The sequence below is a fragment of the Carcharodon carcharias genome, chromosome 20 (genome assembly GCF_017639515.1).
Source record: "Carcharodon carcharias isolate sCarCar2 chromosome 20, sCarCar2.pri, whole genome shotgun sequence".
Lineage (NCBI taxonomy): Eukaryota > Metazoa > Chordata > Chondrichthyes > Lamniformes > Lamnidae > Carcharodon > Carcharodon carcharias.
In genome coordinates this window covers 40,463,803-40,490,437 of record NC_054486.1, presented here as the reverse complement: position 1 = coordinate 40,490,437, position 26,635 = coordinate 40,463,803, and the positions used below count along the sequence as shown (strand labels likewise).

At 42.8% G+C, this 26,635-nt stretch overlaps 1 protein-coding gene across 6 annotated transcripts in view; it reads left to right on the top strand.

The window, feature by feature from the left end:
* Nucleotides 1-26,635, top strand: part of strn3 (striatin, calmodulin binding protein 3) — a 268,108-nt gene that overhangs the window by 187,727 nt on the left and 53,746 nt on the right. For all 6 annotated transcript variants that reach the window (XM_041213988.1, XM_041213985.1, XM_041213984.1 and 3 more), the window contains one exon: nt 22,546-22,721. In XM_041213988.1, coding sequence (XP_041069922.1) covers nt 22,546-22,721 — 176 coding nt within the window. The remainder of the gene's footprint in view (nt 1-22,545; nt 22,722-26,635) is intronic.

Sequence of the window (26,635 nt, the reverse complement as noted above, 5' to 3'; positions counted from 1 at the left end):
AGAAGGTGGGAGAATGGGGTTGAGAAACTTATCAACCATGATTGAATGGTGGAGCAGATCTGATGGGCCGAGTGGCCTAATTTCTGCTCCTGTGTCTTATGGTCTACAATCTGCTCAACTTTTGCAGATAACAGGTTCTTATCTGTATGTTAACTGTGGCGGGTCATGGTCTTACCTACACCTGAAGGATTCACCATTTTGTTGCCTAGAATGAAAACTAGATGAGCCCAACTTGCTCCAGTAAGCCAAGTATTCGTGACATTGGAGTGAGATGATGTGATCATTGAGGGGAGTGTCAGGACCAAGGTGTGCGCTCTGGTATGCTTTTAAAGCCACTGCCTCAGAGTTGAGATGCTGAATAGTTTGTGTTAACGGAGGTGTGTGTTGGGACTGGTCTTACTACAACCTAGGTAAAGATCTTTTGATGCAATTTCAGTCTTTCCTTATATTACCTTGGAAATGGATTGCCCACACCAAATTTTCAGCATATTATTAGGCTAAATTAGAGTACTTGGAAGATCTCAACTACGAACATCTCTTGTGCAAGGAAAAACAAAAGTTCCTTGAGGGAGAATAGTTTTAATAGGTTACTTGGTTATTTGTGTGTCCACCTAGGATGATCGTCAATACTGCACAATGTGAATGATATTATGACTTTTATACCAATTTCATTTGAATTTGAATTTAGAACACTGAGTGAAAAAAATGCTCCTTTCAGAGCTAGCTTCCATCACTAACTACTTAAAAAAAATAGCTGCTGTAACTATTTAGAATAAAATATAAATATTTCAACGTGTGCAGCTTTGGTCTTCACACATTTGCAACATTGAGTGAAATAGAGAGCCACTGATTTGCATCAACTTATTACATATTTTCTGCAAAATTACTTCAGAAAAATTTGAGCTACTCCAGCTTTCCAAATAAAAGTGGAAATGGTTTCTTAGATGTTTCCTGTTGAAGTGTTTCAATACTCAAGGGGAAGATTTACAAAAGGCAAGCACTTGTAAATGACAAGTTCTCCTATCAAGCATTCTTTTAAAAAAAATCATGCATCCTTAATAGTTTTACATTAATTTTTATACTTGAATTATAGAACCATAGAATGCTTACAGTACAGAAGGAGGTCATTCAGCCTTTCGTGTCCATGCCAGCTCTCTGAGCTGCTCAGCTAGTCCCACATCCCTGCCCTTTCCTCATCACCCTGCAACTTTTTTTCTCTTCAGGTAATTATCCAGCTCCCTTTGAAAGCCACAATTGAATCTGCCTCTGCCACACACTCAGGTAATGCATTCCAGATCCTAACCACTTGCTGCGTAAAAATGGTTTTCCTCATGGCCCCTATGGCCAACCACCTTAAATTAGTATGCTCTAGTTCGTGACCTTTCCATCAGTGGAAACAGTTTCTCTCTATCTACTCCTTCCAGACGCCTCATTATTTGGAACACATCCATCAAATCCCCTTTCATCCGCCTCCCAGCTCAGTTGCTCTTAGAGTGCTATGTGGACATGATGGGCCAAATAGTATCCTTCTGCGCTGTAAACATTCAATCTGCTTTCCTTGATTTTTGACTTGTATCTTCATTTGTCATTTATCACCATTCTATGAATTTAAAATTTGATCCAGTCAACTGTAGGAAATTTATATCTATGCAGGAAAGCTGACCAAAATGCATGCTAGATGGAAGAAATGGTGTGTTTTTATTTTTGTTTGTGTGTGTGTGTGTGTGTGTGTGTGAGGTGATGGCAGTGTACACAAGCAATCAAGGCCAAGTGTGTTCATGGGACGTGCCATTTTGAAGTCATACATTCTGACCTGTATTTTGAAATAATGCTATAATTTTATATTATTTATGATTAAATAGTAATACAGAGGAATTTCAGAAAGAGTAGTTTGGAATAGGTATAGGTTGAGGATCCAAGAGACACAACTGAGGTACTACACTGGGAAGGTGTAATTATGGTGCAACGCATTGCCATAGGCAGTTTCCATTGTAAATGTTCACTAAAAATTAATGATTAAAAACAAGTTGAGTTGCTGAAAAAAGGTAACAAAGATGCCACAATCTGAATTGAGGTTTTGTGAACAGATTGTGTTCAAAGAGTTAAGATTTTTTTCTTCTGTGGCGTTGTTTATGGCGAATTCTCTCCTCTCCTAATCTTTGTTCCTCACAGAGAACTCCCCTCTTGCCTTATCTTTGTCTTCATTTTGACCTCCATCTGCTCCTTTCTCTTTCATGAATCTTGGCCTACCACAAAGCCTGATAAAGCCCTTGATCCATCTCAGTCCTCTTCATAATTGCCTCTGCATCAATCTCTGCTCCCCAACCACTGCTTTCTTTCGCTTCTCCCTGCTGCCCGCCCAGAGGAGGGTACTCCCTGCGCTCGCGCTCTCTCTCTCTCTCTCTCGAGCCCAATGTTGGAATGGAGAGTATGCCTAAAGTGATCAAGAGAAGCACCACCAATGGAAAGCTGTGGAATGAGTCAAGCCAAGAACTACTGCAGGTTTCCAAGGGAAGGCACCAAGACCAGGAGTGGAATGTTTTCAATGGAGCATTTTGAAGGAAGTCGAGCTCAGGACAGTAGTGGGGTCAAACAGAATGAAATGCTAGAGGCCAGGCTGAGAATAAGAGCCAATAGCAATGTAGCTGGGATGACTGGAATACATTCATACATGAACAAAAGATTATAGGTAGGGAAGAGAGAAGCCACCTTCATCTTATGGGGTCCTCTCAGCAACTTTAAAAAGATTTGAAATAAAAAGTGGACACAGCTGTTTGATCATCATTGTGGAGGTATACTCTTCCAGTTTGTCCTGTGGCTGCAGCTGTGGCCAGGTAGGGTGGGATGGGAGGTGGTGGAGGGGGCCGATACACTTTAAAGAGTGCGGAGAGAGATAAGTGAGAGGCCATTAAATAGCATGGAGAGACGAGAGACCATTAAATGGTGTGGAGAGAGAGGCGAGAGGCTATTAAAGCGCAGAAAGAGAGCAACGAGACAATTAAAGAACATGGAGGGAGAGACGAGTATTAAAGAGTGCAGAGAGAGACGGGGGTCATTAAAGAGCACGAGAGGGAAAAGAGCGCAGAGAACAGCTGATTGGTGAGTAGGATTGGTGAGTATTTCTAGGCTTTAAAGTAAAAGTAAGGTCTTTAGTTTGTGTTTAGGTCTCCAGTCTTTTTCACCTCTTTTTCTTAATATTAGCTTGTTAAGTATAGAATCGATACTAGTGTAAAATATAATTACAATAAAGCGTAAACAGCGGGAGATTCTTCAAGTGTAAAGAGCAGGGATACTAGAGTAATTAATAAATAAATTTAATAAATGGTAGGATGGGTGAAGTGTTGCTGCTGCAGCATGTGGGAATTGGCTGGACACCAAGGTGATCCAGAGCGAACATATCTTGTAGTAAATGTTTGCAGCTCGAAGAACTTCAGGTCTGAGCTGTAGACAATGTGCCACATCTGAGAGGGGGAAAGTTACCTGGACACTTTGCTCCAGGAGGCGGTCACACCCCTCAGATTAGCTCACTCAAATTTGGCCTATGATCAGGGACAAGAGGGTGTGACCTCGGGTGAAGCATGTATGGGGGCAGGGGGTAGGATTCGAGGAGCCTTGGCCCCTGCAATTGTCACAAGGTTCTTGCAAGCTGCGTGGATAAGAACGGGGACTGCAGGGAGGATGAGCAAACTGACCACAGACTGTGGTACAGGGAGTCATTCAAGTTGGGGGAGGAAATAGGGATGTGGTAGTGGTAGGGGACAGTATAATTAGGGGGATAGATACTCTTCTGTGCAACCGTGAGCACAAGTCCTGAAGACTGTGTTGCCTGCCCGGTGCCAGGGTTAAGGACATCATCTGCTCAGGGTTGGAAAGGAACTTGGAGTGGGAGGGGAGGGATCCAGTTGTCGTCATCCACGTTGGTACCAAAGCCATTGATAGGACTAAAAAGGAGATTCTGCTGAAAGAATTTGAACAGTTAGGAGCTTAAAAAAAGCAAACCTCCACGATAATAATCTTGGGATTGCTACCTGAGCCACGGGCAAACTGGCATAGGGTAAATAAAGTCAAGGAGTTAAATGAGTGGCTCAAAGATTGGTGTGGGACGAATGGTTTTCAGTTCATGGGGCACTGGCGCCAGAACTGGAGTAGAAGGGAGCTGTTCCGGTGGGATGGACTTCATTGAACTGTGCTGGGACCAATGTCTTGGTGAATTGAATAACTAGGGCTGTAGAGAGGGCTTTAAACTAAATAGAGAGGGGGAAGGCTCTGGAGAGTATGCTTACAAAGTAAAAGGATATGGCAGCATTGCAGGGCAGCTATTTAGTTAATGATCTCCAGAGTGTGACAGGAAGGGACAGAGTGTACAAACACAAAAAAAACAGCAGCAAATAGGGTCAAAGGGGGGGAAAATGGTAAAAAGGCAACATTAATGGCCCTTATGCACGTAGTATTTGGAACAAAATAAATGAATTAATGGAACAATTAGAGGTTAATGGGTATAATCTTACAGCCATTACGGAGACATGGTTACAAGGAGATCAAAGCTGGGAATTAAATATCCTGGGGTATTTGACTTTTACGAAAGGACAGGCAGGAAGGAAAGGGTGATGGGGTAGTTTTGTTAGTGTTATGACCAATGCATTTGGTACAGCTGAGTTATTTAAAAATCCCAGGGAGAAACTTTAAACAACTGTCATAACCTATTATTTTAAGTGTTATGTTTGAGATGTGACTCTAAATTCAGGAATCAGACCACCAGTTCTTGAGGTTTTACATTAAACTAAATGAAACATTTAATCAATTTACACAGGTTAAAATATATATATATACACATGGCTACAAATTACTTCTATCATAACTTTTAACAAAATCCCAAACTAATCTCCATTAAGGCAACAGCAACCCATTGACTTAACCAGACATCGGACAAAGCATTTTCACCATACGAATTGAAAATGAGGTTCTTTTCACTTTGGTTCCTGTGGAGACATTTGCAGGCTTACCTTTTGACCTAGCACTGCCCATTAAATGTAAATTCTCATTGTATCACCAGCCTCTTCTAACAATAAAACCCCTTTCATAGTACCAATTTTGTTAGTAATATAAACATATGGCTTGGTACCTGCTAGATAGGTGTCAGTTTTCACCCCACTTTTTGAATGCTCTATTCAAAAAAATGCGAATGCACGCTATCTCTCTCACATATCAAAACTAGTTCACATCAAAGCATCCAGACTAGCTGTCTTTAATCCAATTAAGACACAGCCATAGACTAAACCTCTATTTTAAAAGAATAATATTTTCCAATAATATATACATTAATTGCTTCATGACAGTTAGTACGAGGTGGAATAAGTATGATAGCAAGAAATGACCTTGGATTGGAAGATGTAGAATCCATATGGGTGGAGGTAAGAAATAACAAGGAGAAGAAGGCACTGATGGGAGTAGTCTATAGGCCCCCTAACAGTAGCTATATTGTAGGACAGAGAATAAAACAGGAAATAATGAGAGCATGTGAAAAAGGCAGTATATTAATCATGGGTTACTTTAATCTTCTAACAAGATTTTGAGAAAATCAAATTGGCAGAGGTAGCCACAAGCAAGAATTCCTAGTGTGTTTGGGACAATTTCCTAGAACCATATGTTGTGGATCCAACCAGGGATCAGGCTATTTTGGATCTGGTAATGTGTAATGAGGCAAGTTTAATAAATGATCTCAGAGTAAAGGATCCCCTAGGAAACAGTGGCCATAACATGGTAGAATGTAGCATTCAATTGAGAGTGAGAAACTTGGGTTGGAAACAACTGTGCCAAACTTAAATAAGGATAATTTTAAAGGAATGAGGGCAGCGTTGGCAGGAGCGCAATGAGAAGGGTGTTAGCAGAAAAGACGGTTGATGAACAATAGCAGACGTTTAAGAAAATAGTTCATGGCTCACAACAAAGCTATATTCCAGTGAGGAAGAAGGATTCTAGGAAGGGGATAAACCAACCATGGTTAACCAAGGAAGTTAAGGATAGTATCAAATTGAAAGAAAAAAACATACAATGTGGCAACGATTAGTGTTAAACCAGTTTTAAAAACCAACAAAAGATGACCAAAAAACTAAAGAGGGAGAAAATAAATTGGGTAAACTAGCAAGTAATATAAACACAGACAGTAAGAGCTCCTTTAACTATTTAATAAGGAAGAGAGAGACCAAAGTGAACATAAGTCCCTTAGAGAACGAGGTTGGGGAAATAATAATGGGGAACCAGGAAGTGGCGGAGTAGTTGAATAAATACTTTGCATCAGTCTTCATGGTAGAAGACACTAATAGCATTCCAAAAGTACTAAATAATCAAAGAGCAAAAGGTGGGGAGGAAATAAATACAATAACTCACTAGAAAAAAAGTACTAGGGAAACTAATGGGGCTAAAGACCGATAAGTCCCCTGGACCTGATGGGTTGCATCCTAGGATATTAAAGGAAGTAGCTACACAGATAATGATGCACAGGTAGTAATCTTCCAAGAATCCATAGATTCTGGAAAAGCTCCAAAAGATTGGAAAACTGCCAATATAACACCTAGTGAACAGTTTTAGTCCCCTTATCTAAGGAAATATATACTGGTATTGGAGGCAGTCCAGAGAAGGCTCATTAGGTTGATCCTGGGTATGGAGGTATTTACTTATGATGAGAGGTTGAGTAGGTTGGGCCTGCACTCGGTGGAGTATTGAAGAATGAGAGGCAACCTTATTGAAACATATAAGATTCTTAGGGGTCTTGACAGGGTTGATGCTGAGAGGTTGTTTTCCCTTGTGGGAGAGTCTAAGACCAGAGGGCATAATCTCAGAGTAAGGGGTCGCCCATTTAAGACAGGTATTTCTTCTCTCTGAGGGTAGTCAATCTGTGGAATTCATTACCACAGAGGGTTGCAGAAGCTGGGTCATTAAGAATATTCAAGACTGAGATAGATAGATTTTTAATCAATAAGGGAATCGAGGGTTATGGGGAAAAGGCAGGAAAGTGGAGTTGAGGATTATCAGATCAGCCATGACCTCATTGAATAGCGGAGCAGAATGGGCTGAATGGCCTACTTCTGCTCCTACGTTTTATGGTTTTATTGGAAAAAACAAGAAAAATAAGCAAAAACATTATGCGCCTCAGGTCAGGAATGAAATTTAGAGAGGTCTGGAAGCGCGAGCAACCAAGGACTAGCTGGGATGTCAATAAGCAAGACACATTAAAATAAAAAGGAAAAAATCATCCTGGCCTACCAGGAAGTGATAGAAATTAAAATTGTCATTTAAAAATAAAGTCAGCCAGTAGATGGAGCTACAGAAAAGATGTGGCAGAGCTTCATAGCACGCACCACTGAAATCGTAGCCAAGCTTTCTAGAGAATTTAAAAGTTCTATTAGAGTACCATCTACTGGTGCTACAAGGAATTGTCACAAGCGCAGAAATGTTTCCACAACTATTTCAATGGAACGTGCAAGCTGATAATCTTAATATCCAATATATTTCTTCTCCGCCGATGCTGCCAGACCTGCTGAGTTTTTCCAGGTAATTCTGTTTTTGTTTTGGATTTCCAGCATCCGCAGTTTTTTGTTTTTAATCTTAATATCCTATTTATCACTCTTGGTATTGCTTGGAAGGAAGCCAGCACGTGTACTCTCTTTTAACCGTTACCACTGCATTGAGGGTGCCAGTTTTGTCTGCTGCATCTCTATATTCTGTTTTGCTTGATGTGTGCATCGTTGACAAAGCCAGCATTTATTGCCATCTCTAAATGCCCTTGACGTGGTGGTGAGGGATGAATCACCACCTTGAACTGCTGAAATCCATGCCCCATTAGATGGCGTTGCCATGGGTTCACCTCTAGGGTTAGCTGTCACTAACATTTTCATTGGTTTCCAACAGAAACGTGTTTTAATTGGACTGATCCTTGACCTTGCCTATTTCTGATGCATAGATGACATGTTTGCTGTATTTGAATCTGCATGTAAGAATTTCCTTACACATCTTATTGTGCTGCATCCCGCATTCAAATTCACTTTTGAATGGAGAGTTCTAATGAGCTCCCTTTCCTAGAGTGCTAATTGAGAAAATCTGCTTATGCGTTCTCTACTGCTGTCTACTGCAAGCCTACCTTCACTGGCCAGTATACACATTGGGATTCCTACAGCTCTATGTGCTATAATATTGGTCATATTGGCAATCTCGGAAATGGGGCCAGAGCTATTTGCTCACCATGCAAGCTTCACGCCAAAATGAGGTGCATCGAAGCTATCCTATAGTAGCTTCGGAATATTGGATACCCTGATCAGATCATTGCTCACTGTGTATCTCTCACACATACGAATGGGCCTGAAGCCACCATTTTCAGATCTGAAAAGTGCCCAGTCTGCCTCAAATTACCCTGGAAGAGTGAAGTATCTCAAATATTTGAGCAACAGGTGAACCTTCGTGCTATTATTATGCAGTAGCAACACAAGTGATCTTTTCCATTAACGTTGCTGCTGTCAATTCAAAAAGACATTCTGCCTGCCACACAAATGAGTAATGTGGTATGTGGGCTTCACTGGTGCGATGCCAGGTACATAAACCATACATCCCAACAACTGGCGGATCATTATTAAGCAGCATGTCCCTTTGGCTGTTCGCAATAGGCAGATGACTGAACCTACTCAACCAACCGTGCTTACAAAACTCAGAATATAATGATTAGCGTTAAGTGCGATTCCACGATTGGGCAGCACTTGCTGAACAATCCCCATTGTGCAAAGAATTCCACTAATAAACAATTTAAGATTCAGTTGGGCTTGCAGTGTAGCTCACTTACTATTGTTAAAACTACATACGTTCATATGAAGGGACCTGTCCTCTGCAGGCCAAAAGGAATATGTTCAAACATTGTCCCTGATGCTTTAATTCAAAAAGAGGGACATTTGCTCCCTGGTACATTTGCCAGAGCAACACCTTGATCAATCAAACAGACTTGCCAAACAATCGGCACCCTTTCTCATGCAGTACAAATTGTTGCTATATTTGAAATTTAGCATTCTTACATCTGTCCTGATTGGTGCAGGACAAGAAGATTCGCCAGCATGTCTCTTTTTTCAGCAACGTTTTTGAAATTATTCCACTTTACCTCTGTAGTCCTCCCCTCTAAAAGTTTGGTATGCTCTACCTTTCTCAAAATCTGCTTTCAGAAAATTTTATAATTTTTCTAGTGAAACTTGAATTTGAATTACACCTTTTTATGAACATTGCTTCACTGTCTCATTGATACTAGTTCCAGTGTTGCCAGGTTTTGCATAATCTCAAATTTATTGTTATCTCCCTTCCTGGAGATTTCTAAATTATTTGGATCATGTAATAATCCACTATTACGTAATGGAAACATAGGGCTGGATTTTAAGCACCCCACCGGCATGTTTGAAAGCAGGGGGCTCATAAAATGCAGAATGTGGCCTGCCTGCTGCCTTACTGCACCCCCCCCCAACTGTCTCCCATTTTACCGTCAGCGGAGTTGGCACAAGCGGTCTGCCCTAATGGCCACTTCATCACGCCCCTGCTGCTATTTTACCTATGGCAGAGGGAGGCCTATGTCAAGCAGGTGGTCTGGCAGCTTTTACAGGGCAAGGTGTTGGGTAAGGAGGGGTTCTTCTTTGAGCATACCCTGTGTCCCAACTAGGCACACCGATACCCCAGATTTACCTGCAGTCCAGCCTTGTTAACCGTTGGGGACTGGCTGTAATCCCAGAAGTGGCCATTACTCAAACCTAGCACTGCTGGGACTCCAGAGCTGCCAGCCAATCGGATTGACCTCTGAGGTGGGACTAAGGAGAAATCCCCAGATGTGGAGGGAGTCTTGCACTGAGGCAGTTTACACCTCATCGAGTGTAAATGGCTGTGAGACAGCCATCTTTTTCATGGGTGAACTTTCAGCTGACTTCTTAGACTGACAGTACCCCGTAAACTCCAGTCCATGTTTTCTCTTCTTCCCATTCTATCTGTCCCAATTTTTCCTGGATGAGTTGATAAACAATTATTTATGATCTGTAATATATTTCTCTTGCTGTGTATTCTTAACCTGTTGACCTAAAAAAAGAAATTCCTATCATTAGTTTCTTCCCTTTAGTATCATTTATCTCCACAAACCATTGGAGGGAGCACGGAGGTAAGAAAAGACGCAGATACCCTGGGTTGATGACCTCAATGTCTATGATAAAGAGTAGCTTGGAAATCAACAATAAAAACAAGATGCTTTAACTCAGTGCTGCCACTGCAGAAACTTCCAGCTGCTGTCAAGGGCATTCAACGTTCAAAGTACTCCTTTTGCCCGCTGATTGGATGGCTGATGAGCATTGCTGCAAAACTGGGTCTGTGTCAGGTGGTCAGGGAATCGCCCTGAGGGAGTAGCTGATCTCAGCTAGTCTTCTCAATCCTACCTGTGTTGATAGCATTCGTTATAAAAGCACACAGTTGCTGTGCAGACCATATTGACATTGAGGGCATCTTCCATTGTATAGTGAGACAAATCAAGTACTGATCTAGCAGCCTATTGCTGGATACCCATAAGTTATCGTGAGTTAACAGCATCAACAGGACTGTACATCACCATAGCCTGTAACAGCATTCTCCAGTACATTTTCCACTTTCCCATCAACATCACTCTGGACTTGGGGAGCATGTGTGGAAAAACACCAGACATGATCACAAAACAAGACGCAAGGCTACTTGCATGCTGAGCACCAAAAGCAGCATGCTACATTCTAGGTTAGATAGTCCTACAATCAAGGATCAGGACAAAACTCTGTGTCCTTACCGCATCCAGTCATAAAAGGTAGTGGATGTTTTTTCATTAATCATTCACGGGATGTTGGCATCACTGGCAAGGCCAGCAGTTTATTGCTCATCCCTAATATTTTTTATATTCATTTACAGGATGTGGGCTTAGCTGGCTAAGCCAGCATTTATTGCCCATCCCTAATTGCCCTTGAGAAGGTGGTAGTGAGCCGTTTTCTTGATCTGTTGAAGTTGCTGTGGCGATGGGGTGATAGAGGAGTGGTGAGACACTTCTAAGTCACAATTTTAAGTGATGGTGCTCCCATGAGCCTGCTGCCCTTGCGCTACTAGCTGATAGAGGACAAGGGTTTGAGAGATGCTTTTGAATAAATCATTGCAAGTTGTCGGAGTGTATCTTGTAGGTGCTGCACACTGCAGCCATATTGTCCAGTAGCTGATCAAGTGGGCTGCTTTGTTCTGGATGTTGTTGAACTTCTCAAGTGTTGGAGTTGCACTCATCTGGGCAATGGAAGGCATTTTATCACACCCTTGACTTGTACCTTATGGTGGATAGGTTTCGGGGAGTCAGGAGGTGAGTCACTCACTACAGTATAACATGCCTCTGACCTGCTCTTAAAGTTAGTGTTTACGTGGCTGGTCTAGTTAAATTTCTGTTCAATGGTGGCTCACAGGATGTTGATAGTGGGTTTTCAGCATGTCATGGGGATTCTTTCATGTTGGAGATTATCATTGCCAGGTACTTGTGTGGCACATATGGTACATGCCACTTATCAGCTCAAGCCTGGCTGTTGGTCAGGTCTTACTGCGTTATGTGATTAGGTTGTAAATATCCTAGCACTTCCAAGTGTGAGGAGATTGTGGCTGGTGCTTGGGATGGAGATTCTGTATTACAGCCTGTCAAGTAGCTGCACTCCTGGTATTTACATGCCTTTACTTCCACCACACTACCAGGCCACAGGAACCTTCTCGCTCTACCAGATTTCCCATTTTTCCCTCCCCCTCTGGTGTTCTGCTATAGCCTTGGGCACATCTTCTGAATTTTGATTTTTTTTTATTTCTCTCATTTATCTCATTATTGCCTCCTTTTGGCATACGCCATTATCAATTATTTAATACTTCTACAAAATCACAGACAATTGCCTTTTTTTCCCCCTCTGCCCCATTTTGCCTGGCTTGGTTCTTCCTTACAAGCTGTTCACCTGTAGTACCCTCTGGTTCTGACCGAGTGTCATAGAAATGTTAATCCCACATTCCTTTTCTCTACAGTTGGCTGGCCTGTTAATTTTTTCTGTATATAAGGAGGTTCTGTTGAAGTCCTAATGTCTCTGTGATTACTATGTAATTGGGCAGAGGGTGGTACAATTGGGATTATGCTAAGGACAACATTTTAAGTCTACATGGTCATGTGGGACACGAAGTGGGAGCACTTCACTGTCAGTGCATGGAGCTTGATGTCAATTTCACTCAAATGTGATGCCCTTGGCATCTTTGGAACTCTCTGCCTTCACTCCCCTCATCTAAGTCATTGATATAAATTGTAAAAAGTTGAGGTCCCAGGCCAGACCCCTGCAGGACTCCACTCATGAGCCTATTTGGTTTCATTTTTCACAGAGAAATCAATGCTAGTAAAAGTCCTGAAGTCCAGTTTAACGAGAATTTGTATTCATATGATGCATTCAATGGAATAAAACACCGCCAAGCTACTTGCAAACATACGAAATAGGAGGAGAAGTGGGCCATTCGGCCCCTTGAGCCTGCTCTGTTATTCATTAAGACCATGGTTGGTCTGTCTGTGTTTCGAATTCCACACTCCCATTTACCCCTGAAAACCTTAGGTTCTTGTTAGGCAAGGGAATCTATCTACATCTGCCTTAAAAAGTATTAAATCACCCCGCCTCCACCACCTTCTGAGGCAGAGAGTTCCAAAGTCTCTCAATCCTCTGAGAGAAGGAAATTCTCCTCATCTCTGCCCTAAAAGGGCAACCCTTAATTTTAAAACCATGTCCCTAGTTCTGAATTTGCCCACAAGAGGAAACATCCTTCCCAGATCCACCTTGTCAGTACTGTTCAAGATTTTATATATGTCAATCAAGTCACCCCTCATTCTTCTAAACTCCAGTGGAAACAAACCCAGCCTGTCTAACATTTCCCTCATAAATCAACCTGCTCATTTCAGGTATCAATCTAGTAGACCTCCTCTGAACCACCTCCAACGCATCTACATCCTTCCTTAAATAAGGAGAGCAAAACTGCACACGATATTCGAGATGTGGTCTTGCCAGTGCCTTGTTTAACTGAAGTATAACATCCTTACTTTTATGATTAATTCCTCTCGTAATAAAGAATAGCATTCCATTAGTCAATTTAATTACTTGCTGTACCTGCATACTAACTTTCTGTGACTCATGCACTAGAACACCTAGATCCCTCTGCACCTCAGAATTCTGCACTTAAGTAATAATCTGCTTTTTTATTCTTCCTGCCATAGTGAACAACTTCATATTTTTCAACATTATACTCCATCTGCCATAGTTTTGCCCACTCACTCAACCTATCTATCCGTCTGCATCCTCCTTATGTCCACTTCAAAGCATACTTCCTTACCTATCTTTGTGTCATGTGCACTCTCCTCATTTAAGTCATTGATGTAAATTGTAAAAAGTTGAGGCCCCAGCCCAGACCCCTGCAGGACTCCACTCGTCATATCCTGTCAATCAAAAAAACACCCATTTATGCATACTCTCTGTTTTCTGCCAGCCAGCCAAGCTTCTATCCACGCTAATACGTTAACCTACGCCATGAGCTTTTATTTTCTGCAATAACCTTTGGTGTGGTTCCTTAACAAATGCCTTCTGGAAATCCAACATCTACAGGCTCTCCTTTATCCAAAGCGCGTGTAACTCCTTCAAAAAACTCCAATACATTGATTAAACATGATTTCCTTTTCACAAAACCATGCTGACTCCTCCCAGCTATAACCTTTTTTTATTCATTCACGGGATGTGGGCTTTGCTGGGTGGGCCAGCATTTATTGCCCGTCCCTTGTTGTCCTTGAGAAGGTGGTGGTGAGCTGCCGCCTTGAACCACTGCAGTCCATGTGGTGTAGGTACACCCACGGTGCTGTTAGGAAGGGAGATCCAGGATTTTGACCCAGCGACAGTAAGGAACGGTGATATATTTCCAAGTCAGGATGGTGAGTGACTTGGAGGGGAACTTCAAGGTGGCGGTGTTCCCATCTATCTGCTGCCCTTCTCCTTCCAGGTGGTAGTGGATGGGTTTGGAAGGTGCTGTCTAAGGAGCCTCGGTGAATTCCTGCAGTGCATTTGTAGATGGTATACACAGCTGCTGCTGTGTGTCAGTGGTGGAGGGAGTGAATGTTTGTGTATGTGGTGCCAATCAAGTGGACTGCTTTGTCCTAGAATGTGTCCGGCTTCTTGAGAGTTGTGGGAGCTGCAGTCATCCAGGCAAGTGGGGAGTATTCCATCACACTCCTGACTTGTGCCTTGTAGATGGTGGACAGGCTTTGGAGATTCCGGAGGTGAGTTACTCGTCACAGGATTCCTAGCCTTTGACCTGCTATTGTAGCCACAGTATTTATATGGCTAGTCCAGTTCGGTTTCTGATCAGTGGTAACCCCCAGGATGTTGATACTGGTAGATTCAGTGATGGTAATGGCATTGAACATCAAGGGGCGATGGTTGGATACTATCTTGTTGGAGATGGTCATTGCCTGACACTCATGTGACCATAAGACATAGGAGGAGAAATTAGGCCATTCAGCCCATCAAGTCTGCTCCACCATTCAATCATGGCTGATAAGTTTCTCAACCCCATTCTCTCGCCTTCTCCCCATAACCTTTGATCCCCATACCAATCAAGAACCTATCTATTTCGGTCTTAAATACACGCAGTGACCTGGCCTCCACAGCCATTTGTGGCAATGAATTCCATAGATTCACCACTCTCTGGCTAAAGAAGTTTCTCCTCATCTCTGTACTAAAAGGTCTTCCCTTTACTCTGAGGCTGTACCCTCGGGTCCTAGTCTCTCCTGCTAATGGAAACATCTTCCCCAAGTCCACTCTATCCAGGTCTTTCAGTATTCTGTAAGTTTCAATCAGATCCCCCCTCATCCTTCTCAACTCCATCGAGTATAGAGCCAGAGTCCTCAAACATTCCTCATATGTTAAGCCTTTCATATGTTAAGCCTTTCATTCCTGAGATCATTCTCATGAATCTCCTCTGAACCCTCTCCAGGGCCAGCACATCCTTCCTGAGATGCGGGGCCCAAAATTGCTCACAATATTCTAAATGTGGTCTGACCAGAGCCTTATAAAGCCTCAGTAGCACATCCCTGCTTTTATATCCTAGTCCTCTCGAAATAAATGCCAACATTGTATTTGCCTTCCTAATTACCGACTCAACCTGCAAGTTAACCTTAAGAGAATCCTGGACTGGGACTCCCAAGTCCCTTTGCACTTCAGATTTCTGAATTCTCTCCCCATTTAGAAAATAGTCTATGCCTCTATTCTTCCTACCAAAGTGCATGACCTCACACTTGCCCACGTTGTATTCCATCTGCCACTTCTTTGCCCATCCTCCCAATCTGTCCAAATCCTTCTGCAGCCTCCCCGCCTCCTCAATACTATCTGTCCCTCCACCTATCTTTGTATCATCCGCAAACTTAGCCAGGATGCCCTCAGTTCCTTCATCTAGATCATTAATGTATAAAGTGAAAAGTTGTGGTCCCAACACTGACCCCTGCGGAACTCCACTAGTCACTGGCCGCCATCCTGAGAAGGACTCCCTTATCCCCACTCTCTGCATCCTGCCAGACAGCCAATTTTCTATCCATGCTAGTACCTTGCCTCTAACACCATGGGCTCTTAACTTACTGAGCAGCCTCCTGTGTGGCACCTTGTCAAAGGCCTTCTGGAAGTCAAAGTAGATAACAAGCATTGGCTCTCCTTTGTCTAACCTACTCATTACCTCCTCAAAGAATTCTAACAGATTTGTCAGGCATGACCTCCCCTTGATGAAACCATGCTGACTTTGCCCTATTTTATCATGCACTTCCAAGTATTCTGAAATCTCATCCTTAATAATGGATAATAATAATTAATAATGGGGTGGTGCGAATGTTACTTGCCACTTGTCAGCCCAAGCCTGGATATTGTCCAGGTCTTGCTGCATTTGGACATGGACTGCTTCAGTATCTGAGTCGCGAATGGTGCTGAACGTTGTGCAATCATCGGCGAACATCCTTACCTCTGACCTTATGTTGGAAGGTCATTGATGAAGCAGCTGAAGATGGTTGGGCCGCGGACACTACCCTGTGGAACTCCTACAGTGATGTCCTGGAGCTAAGACGACTCACCTCCAACAACCGCAACCATCTTCTTTTGTACTAGGTATGACTCCAGCCGGTGAAGAGTTTTACCCCTGATTCCCATTGACTCCAGTTTTGCTAGGGATCCTTGATGCCACGCTCGGTCAAATGTGGCCTTGATGTCAAGGTCAGTCGCTCTCATCTTACCTCGGGAGTTCAGCTGTTTTGTCCATGTTTGAACCTGCTTAATGATCAATTCATGCTAATTGGTCTATAGCTTCCTGTTTCCTGCCTCCCGCACTTCTTGAATAAAGGGTTTATATTTGCTACTTTCCAGTGATGGAACCTTTTCAGAATCTAGGGAATTTTGGAAAATATATACCAACATACCTACTATCTCATTAGCCACCTCTTTTAAGGCCCTAGGATGAAGTCCATTAGGACTAGGAGACTTGTCAGCCCACACCCCCAACAGTTTGCTCGGTGCCACTTCCCTAGTGATTGTAATTTCACCAAGTTCCTCTCTCCTTTCCACCTCCCGATTTATAGCTATTACTGGAATGTTTTTTGTATCCTCTATAGTGAAGACAGATGTAAAATATTTGTTCATTTCATCTGCCATTTCCTTATTATCCACTGTTAACTCCCTATTGTCATTATCTAGAGGACCAACCCTCCGTTTACTATTTTCCCTTTTAAATACCTGCAGAAACTCTTTGCTACCTGTTTTTAAATTTCTAGCTAGCTTCCTCACATACTCTAATTTCTTACTCCCAATTAACCTTTTATTCACTCTCTGCCGTCCCTCTGCTGAACCAACTATTGCACAAATGCTATCCTTGATCAAAAGTGCTACCCCTCCACTTTTATCTAGCTTCCTGTTCTTTTTGAATGTCATATACCCTTCAATATTCAGGACCCAATCCTTGTCATCCTGCACCCATGTCTCTGTAATGACTATCAGATCATGTTTATTTATTTCAATGTGTGCTATCAATTAATTTACTTTGTCATGAATGCTACGTGCATTCAGATACAGAGTCTTTAGTTTTGTCTTTGTTATCTTTATTACATCTAATCTTGACTATAGGTGCATTCTTAGGTTTTATCTCTCTGCCCATTCTTGCTATTCTGTGACCCTGGTTTCCCATATTACTCTTATGGTCTCCTGCCTGGAATCTACCTCTTGATTTGCCACATCTACCCAAGCTTGATCCCTCACCCCCTTGTTTAGTTTAAAGCCCTGTCTTCTTCCCTAGTGATGCGATTTGCAAGAACACTCGTCCAAGCATGGTTTCAGTGTAGACTGCCCCCCACTTTCCCCAGTACTGGTGCCAGTGCCCCACAAACCGGAACCCGCTTCTCCCACACCAGCCTTTAAGCCACATATTCACCTCTCTAATCTTATTTGCCCTATGCTAATTTCCACGTGGTTCAGGTAATAATCCAGAGATTATTACCTTTCAGGTTCTGCTTCTTAATTTGGTGCATAGCTTCTCATACTGACTATGCACAATCTCCTTCCTTGTCCTGCCTATGTAGTTGGTATCCACATGGGACACAACAACTGGATCCTCCCCTTCCCCCTGCAAGTTCCTCTCCAGCCCTGAGAAGAGGCCCCGAACCCTGGCACCGGGCAGGCAACACAGCCTTCTGGACTCTTGCTCTTTGCTGCAGAGAACAGTGTTAATCGCCCTCGCTATACTGTCCCCTTCTACCACTACATTTCTGTTTTCTCTGCCCCTTGAACGGCTTCCTGTACCGTGGTGCCATGGCCTGCCTGCTCATCCATCTTGCAGACCTTGCTTTCGTCCATAAAGGTTGTGAGCATTTCAAACCTGTTTGACAATTGCAAAGTCTGAGGCTCCTGCACTACTTGGTCTGCTTGGTGCCATTACCTGCCCCACTTATGGTCACATCCTCCTGTTCCCCACTGCTGACCAAAACAGACGACCCTATTCTAAGAAGAGTGACCATCTTCTGGAATGATGTGCCCAGGTATTTCTGCCCCTCCCATATGTTGCATAGTGACTATAATCCCGCTTTCAGATCAATAATACTGATTTGGAATTCCTCTAGTTGCTTACACTTTCTGCAGATGTGTTTGCCCTGGATCGCCTTGGCATCCAAAAGCTCTTCCACAGTTGCAACGTAGCACCTGTACTGCCATTGTTACTTTTGTTATTTAGTTAAATTAATTTAATTACTTTCTTAATTAACTTTGAATAATTCCCTTGTGTACCACGCCACTTTCCCCTCTGCACTGAATTTACACATGAACCTAATTCGCTTCTCACTCAGCCTTCTTCTCACTACGGCTTAGTCACCTGTCTCCTCACATGCCCTTTATGGATTGTGTGGTTTGAAAAGCCTGTCTCTTTTATAAGCCCTCTGAGTCACTAGCTAGTTTAGCTTCCTGCTACAGTAATTAACACCACTTGAACCAACTGCTTTCAAGTGATTGACAGCTACCACTCCACGCGGCTCTCAACTTAACAAGCTAACCTAAATTATTTGAAGGTTAGTACCGTGTCAGGTCATGATTCTTAATCTATAATTAAAACCTGAAAAGGATGTACCAGAACTTAGCACATGAACAGACGCATAGTCGCCTGCCTCCTCGCGCACCCCTTAGGAGTATTATAAAACAAAATATGCCATATAAGATATTTGATCAGATGACCCAGAAGTCTGTTTTCAGGAGCTTCTTCAAGAAGGAAAGCGAGGTAGGGGGCGGAGAAATGTCAGGAGAGTATTCTACAACTTGGGGCCCAGAATGCTGAAGGCACAGCTACCAGTGCTGCAGTTATTAAAATTGGGAATGCTCAAGAGTTCCTAATAGATGGGTGCAGCTATTTCAAAGACTTGTGGGTTTAGAAGAGGTTTTAGAGATAGAGAGGGGCGAGGCCATGGAAGGATTTGAAAACAAGGATGAGAAGTTTAAAGTCAAGACATTTCCTGACTTCGGTCAGAGAGGACAAAGGGTGATGGGTGAAAGTGACTTGTTGCAAGTTTAGGCATGGGCAGCAGAGTTTTGGACGGCCTCAAGTTTACGAAGCTGCAATGCGAGTGACCAACCAGGAATCCACTGGAATAGTCATACCTGGAGGCAACAAAGGCATGAATGAGGGTTTTAGCAGCAACTGAGCTGAGATGGGCAAAGTTACGAAGGTGGAAATAGGCGGTCTTTTTGATGTGCTCAGAGTCTCATCTTGGGGTCAGATATGACATCAAGGTTACAAACAGACTGGTTTAGCCTCAGTCTGTTGCCTGGGAGAAAGGTGGGATCAGTAGCTAGGGAATGGAGTTTGGAGCAGGGACCAAAGACAATGTCTTCAGTCTTTCTAGTATTTAATGGGAGGAAATTTCTGCTCATTCATTGCCGGGTATCAAATAAGCAGACTGATAATTCAGCAACGGTGAAGTTCTTGTGAGAGGTGGTGGGGAGGTAGAGCTGGTTTTGTCAATATATATGTGGAAGCTAATGGTGTGCTTTCAGATGATGTTGCCAAAGGGCAGTATGTAGGTGAGAAATAGGAGGGGACTGAAGATAGATTCTTGGGGGACACCAGCGGTAATGATGCAGGAGCAGGAAATGAAGCCATTTCAAATGATACTCTGCTATGATTGGATAGATTAGAATGGAACCAGAGCAAGCTCACCCAGGTGGACGATAGTGATGAGACATTGCAGGAGGATGATGTGGTCGGTCAAAGGCTGCAGACAGGTCAAGATAGATGGGGAGGGTTAGTTTACCTTTGTTATAGTAACATAGGATGTCATTTATGATTTTGATCATAGCTATTTTGGTATTGTGGCAGGAATGGAAACGTGATTGGGGAGATTCAAAAGTTGGGCATGGATTTGTGAGGTGACAACAATTTCAAAGAAGAAAAGGATGTTGGGAGATGGGGCAGTAGTTGGCACAGACAGTTTGGTTTTCTGAGAAAAAGGGTAATGACAACAGTTTTAATTGAGAAAAGCAACACCTGAAGAGAGAGAACTGTTAAAAATAACAACTAACATGGGGACCAGGAGGGGTAGTTGGGTAGTCAGCAGTTTAGTGGAACAAAATAGAGGAAGCAGGAGGCAGGTCTCGTGCATAGGATGAGATTGGAGAGGGCATGGGAGAGGTGATAGGGGGAAAAGACTAGATAAAGATCTGAGTTCAGGGCTAGGACAGGTGGAAACTTTAGAGGAAGTTTAGCCTGATAGGATAGTGGCAGATGGATACTCAGCAAAGGTAGCTGGCCAGATGGTCATGATTTTAGTGACAAAGAAGTCCATAAGTTGCTCACGTTTATTGTTGGATATGAGGGTGTAGAAGATGGTGAAGAAGGGTTTAAGAAGATATTTTGCAGTGGAGAAAAGAAGCTTAGAGTAATCTTTACAATGTAAAAATGTGATGGGCACTTTGATTACAGTCTATTCATTTGCAGGTAGAGGATACGCTATAAATATGGTTATATGTTTGTTGTGGTCTTCCCCACTCTTTGAATATAGTGCATTATAGCAAATTATATAGTGCAGAAAAGCAAATTAAATACAGCGTGTGCTGGAAAATCGCAATAGTCTGGCAGCATCTGTGGAGAGAGAAGCAGAGTCAAGGTTTCAAGTTGAATATGATTTCGGGGAATGAAGGGAGGTAGAAGTTTGATGGAAAAACTCAACATGTCAGGCAGCATCTGTGGAGAGAGAAACAGAGTTAACGTTTCAGGCCTGTATGACCTCTTCAGAGCTAAAGAGAAGTAGAAATATGATGGATTTTATACTGTCTAAGAGGGGTTGAAGCAGGTAGAACGAGATAGAAGGTCAGGGATAGGTGACAGTTAAGGAAAGATTGACAAAGATGTCACGGACACAAGACAAAGGGAGTGTTAATGGTAGTGGTAAAGAGTAAAAGAAGGTGCTAATAGTGGCATAAAGGTAAGCTAGCAGAACGTGTTAATAGCAGAACAAGGGTCAGCACTCTGAAAGCAATACATAAAAACAAGTGACAGATGGGCCTGTGGAAAGTGGGGGAGGGCGCGGTTTGGGAAAAATGATAACAATGCGAGACCCATCATATTTCTACTTCTCTTCAGCTCTGAAGAAGAGTCATACGGACTTGAAACGTTAACTCTGTTTCTTTCTCCACAGATGCTGCCCGACCTGGAGAGTTTTTCCAGCATTTTCTGTTTGTATTTCAGATTTCAAGCATCTGCAGTTTTTTGTTTTTATTATAGAAATGTAATGGCTTCTATACTGTTGAAAGGGGAAGCAGGAGGTAGAAAAAAGGAAAGGGCAGGAGATAAATAACAAAGATGTTATGAACAAAAGTGAAAGAGAGTGGTAATGGTTGTAATCAAGAAACAAAGTATTGATCCAGAGTAAGTGTTAACAACAGAATGATGGACACCTCTGTGTGAAAGTGAAAACTTGGAAACAAGATACAGACTGGTCCTTGGTAAAGAAAAAACACAATCCAAAATGTAGGATAGAGTTCCTGGTCTGAAGCTATTGAACTCAGTGTTGAGTCCAGAAGGCTGTAAAATACTTAATCGGAAGATGAGGTGCTGTTCCTCAAGCTTGCATTAGGCTTCGCTGGAATGTTGCAGCAGGCCGAGGACAGAAATGTGAGCATGAGAGCAAAGTAGTGAATTGAAATGGCGATTTCAAAAGGTCGAGATCATGCTTGCAAACTGAATGGAGATGTTCCACCCAATCAGTATTTGGTCTCCCAGATGTACAGGAGACTGCATTGTGAGCGTGGAATACTTCACTAAGTTGAAAGAAATACTTGTAAAGCTGCTTCACCTGCAAGGAGTGTTTGGGGGCTTGAGCAGTGAGGAGAGAGAAGATAAAGGATAGACGTTACACCTCCTATGATTGCATGGAAGTGCTGTGGGAAGGGGATGAGGTGTTGGGGTGATTAGAAGAGTGGACCAAGGTGTTGCAAAAGAAACGGTTCCTTCAGAATACTGACGGGAGAGGAAGATATGTTTGGTAGTGGCACCACAATAGAGGTGGTGGAAATGGTGGAGGTTGATCCTTTGAATATGGAGGCTCGTGGTTTGATAATTAAGGACGAGGGACACATCTGGGAGGGAAAGGGTGAGAACAGAAGTGCAGGAAATGTGTCCTGCTTGACGGCTTGTCAGCCACAGAGTGGGGAATCCTCGGTTGAGGATAAAGGAAGACATATCAGAAGTACCGTTGTGAAGATTATATCAGAACAGATGAGACAGAGAAACTAGGAAAAGAAAGCATATAATAGCAGTCTGCAGTCCTCATCGCATTTGGAAAACATCATAATCTGGATTATTTGTGGTGAATTGGGAATATCTTGTGAAGGTTGTTTCCTTTTGCCAATATTATTACTTTTATTTTGGGTACCGTATAGCCACATAATATATTTTTAACCATATGTTCATTTTCAGTTGCCGGCTAATAAGGATGCATTTAGGAAGACGTGGAATCCCAAGTACACACTACGGAGTCACTTTGATGGAGTACGTGCTTTAGCTTTCCATCCTGTAGAGCCTGTGCTGGTTACAGCCTCTGAAGACCACACCCTTAAGCTTTGGAATCTCCAGAAAACTGTCCCTGCCAAAAAGTATGTTTTTAAGTTGATTTTGTACCATTGCATATTTATATATGACAAGAGTAGAAATTAATATGTGCTGCGCACAAATTTCTAGGTCCAAGTGGGTACCACAAAGATAAGTTTTGCAGCATGACTTTCCATACGATAATGACATTCAATATATGCACAACACCATATTGGTTTTGGTACTTGATACCCATCCTTGCTGGCTGCCTGAAACAAAACATAGGCATTGTTAAATGTGTCAATAAAGGTACTGTGCCCTGAAATGGGACCCTTTTATGAAATTAATGTTCCTGCGCACCTAAAACGTGGTTTCCTTAACTCACCCATCAATTATAGCAGAAGGCAGCTTGCACCAGTGCTATTTAAAAAGAATTCTCACCTCTATTTAGTTAAGCCTCTGGATCCTTTTAATCTTTTGGGGTCCTTTTAGATCAGGTTTCTGGCAAGTATTCATCTTAAGAGACTTTTGTAGAGTGAACTTGTGGAGGGCAAGAACTAATTCACAGGATTTGCTTGTTCTTAATTGCTGAACATGAAAATGCTGCAGAACCTACCACTTAGGCCCCTTAATCAGAAGGACGAGCAGCAGTAAAGATCTATACCAACTGCAAGAAGTGGGCGAAGGAGCTGTTGCCATATTTGTGTTTGCAGGAACAGAACATCACACCTGAATCTCAATGGAGCAATGTATAAGGCAATGGGAGACAGGTGCTTACCTGTGCCTCCTTTTAGAATGAGAATTGGAGCCTAACATTAGGGAATGCACTGCACTGCCTGTGAAAATGAAGGTCAGATTGACACTAAACTTGTATCCCTCTGGCTCCTTCTAAACTGCTCTTCGTGACATCAGCCTGTTTGTTGTGCGCTCGGTGATCCTGCAGGTCGCTGCACTGTTTGACAAGTAGTAAAAAAGCACTAGGAATTGCCTGCATTCCCGTTGGTCTAGGGCATCATGGACTACATGCATGTAGGCTTGCATGCTTCCCATCACGAGCCAGCAATGTTTCAACAGGAAGAACTTCCATTCACTGAATGTTCAGTTTGTTTGTGGCCACAGGCTGTGACTCATGTAGGTCTGTTATTTTTATGGCATAATCATGATATTTTCATGTACCCCAGTATTCAATAATCCTCTGTTCCACCCATTTGGCAAGCTGGCTGCTGGGAATGAGAGCTTTCTCCTCACCAGTGGTTCTTAACTCCTTGTAGGAATTCAGTTACAGATGCTGAGCATCAATGTAAGAACCATACAGCAACCAGGGTTCTGATTGAACAAACCGTTGTCGTCCCGAAACATTGGATCCACTGTCCGGCAGCTCGGAAGGGATCCTTCAGTATAACCTAGAGCCATTGTCAAGATTCATAATTGCTTGCAGCCATTCCCAAATGTAGGTCACATTTGGGGTTGCAAGCTCCTCTTCCTCTGAGCAGCAATGGTGACTGTGGAGAGGAGACAATCCAGTTTGGACACTCAGGCAAGACAGCCCTGGACCCACTGGATCAATTGCACCAAACAGCACGTGGCGGATGGTCAGCCCAATGTACTCTTTAACTTCAGAAAACACTTTTAGTGGCGAGTACCACACGGGCCCAGGATGTTTGTGAGCCAACTTGGCAAAGGCAGAGACCAGCAGAGAATGACTGTGTCTGGAGTGCAGGAATAGACAGGAGGTCATGTGGCTGAGCCAGGAAGCTGAGTGGTGGCTTTAAGCTTTATTGTGTTTCTGCTCCTGTTTGTCTGTTGCATAGGCTCCTTACCCTGAGCTAGTGACTCTGCTTCACAGTCACAGGCACTGGCAACTAGACCAAAAGAGGGGCTGATGAGAATGTGTGGGGTGTGGAGATTTTCATAAATGATGTTATGTTGATCTAAACTAGAATTTTAATAATTATATAATAAATGTTGCTATGCTGCCGTATATACTGATTTTCTTACTGGCATCTGGGGTCATATTACTTTTCAAGTGTTACAACAGGGTCACGTTGGAAAATAGTTTGAGAAACGAAGCTCTACAATCTTGCCACTCAAAGCCGAGTTACTGTAGAGCTGCCTGAGAAGGAAGAAGTGGAGCAGAAAGATAATGAGTGGGGTGAAGAACCAGAAGATGCTGAGAGAGAGCATAATTCAGCAGCGTTGGGACTACCAGAGTAATAAGACAATTGAGAAAATCCTGAATGGGAGTGGCTCAGCTGTACTGGAGGGGAGGAAGAAGAAAGGAAGAGTTATAGTGATAAGGGATTTGTTAGGAGAACAGACGGGCGTTTCTGTGGCTGTAGACATGACTCTAGGATGGTATGTTGCCTCCCTGGTGCCAGGGTCAAGGATGTCACAGAGCTGCTGCAGGACATTCTTCTGGGGTATGGTGATCAACCAGAGGTCGTAGTCCACGTTGGTACCACTGATGTAGGTAGGAAAAGGGTTGAGGTCCTGGAAGCAGACTTTAGGGGGCTAGTAAGGAGGTTAGAAAGCAGGACCTCTAAAGCAGTAATCTCAGGATTACTCCCAGTCCCATATGCAAGTGAGTATAGAAATAGGAGAATTGAGCAATTAAACACGTGGCTGAAAAGCTGGTGAAGGAGAGAGGGCATCAGATTTCTGGGGCATTGGGACTGGCGCTGGGGAAGGTGGGACCTTTACAAGCTGGACGGTCTACACCTGAACAGGACTGGGATGGATATCCTTGCAGCAAGATTTGCTAGTGCTGTTGAGGAAGTTTTGGGGGGGCAGGGGTGGGGGTGGTTAAACTAGATTGACAGGGTGGGAACCTGAGGGCAAAGTTGGAGCAGGAACGGGGGATGGAGAATTAGTGAGTGACTCTGAAAGACAGAAGAAGCACAGGTTAAAATGTGTAGAGCACAGGAATTTGGTAGTGTTAAAAGTGTTTATATGTAAATGCTAGGAGTATAGCAAATAAAGCCGATGAGCTGAGGACACAGATAGACACGTAGCAACATGATATCATTGCTATAACGGAAACTTGACTTAAGGAGGGGCAAAAATGGCAGCTTAATGTCCCTGGATATAGAGTTTTCAGGCAGGATAGAGTGGGGGATAAAAAAGGTGGGGGTGTTACATTACTGGTTAAAGAATCAATTACAGCTATGAGGAGGGATGATATACTAAATGAGGCATCAAATGAGGCCATATGGTTTGAGCTCAAATAAAAAGGGGCAGCCACACTGTTAGGAGTGTGCTATAGATCCTCAAATAGTGGAAGATATGTAGACATATTTCTGAGTGTACATGCAATAGGGCAGTAATAGTTGGGGATTTCAACTACCCTAATATCAGTTGGGATATGAACAGTGTGAAGGGCACAGAGGGCGCAAAATTATTGAACTGCATTCAAAAGAACTTCTTTAGCCAGTACATAACAAGCCCAACGAAAGGGGGTGCAATTCTAGATTTAGTCTTAGGAAATGAAGCTTGGCAAGTGAATGAAGTAGCAGTGGGGGACCATTTTGGAGATAGTGCCCATAATACAGTTAAATTTAACATCATTATGGAAAAGGACAAAGGTTGAATAGGAATGAAAATTCTAAATTGGGAGAAGACAAATTACAAAACTCAGAGGTCTGCTGTTGAGAGTGGACTGGATGCAGTTATTAGAAGGGAAAACAGTGTCAAATCAGTGGGAGGGATTCAAAAGAAAGATTCTGCGGGCAAAATGTAGACATGTCCCCACAGAAAAAAAGGGTGGTACTGCCAAATCTAGAGCCCCTTGGTTATCCAGAAGCATACAGGCCAAGATAAGGCAGAAAAAGAAAGCTTATGACAGTCACAGAAGTCTGTAGAAAGCCTATTATAGTATAGAAAGTACAGGGATGAGGGAAATATGGAAATTAGGAAAGCAAAGAGAGGATATGAAAAAATATTGGCAGGTAAAATCAAAGAAAACCCAAAGATGTTTTACCAG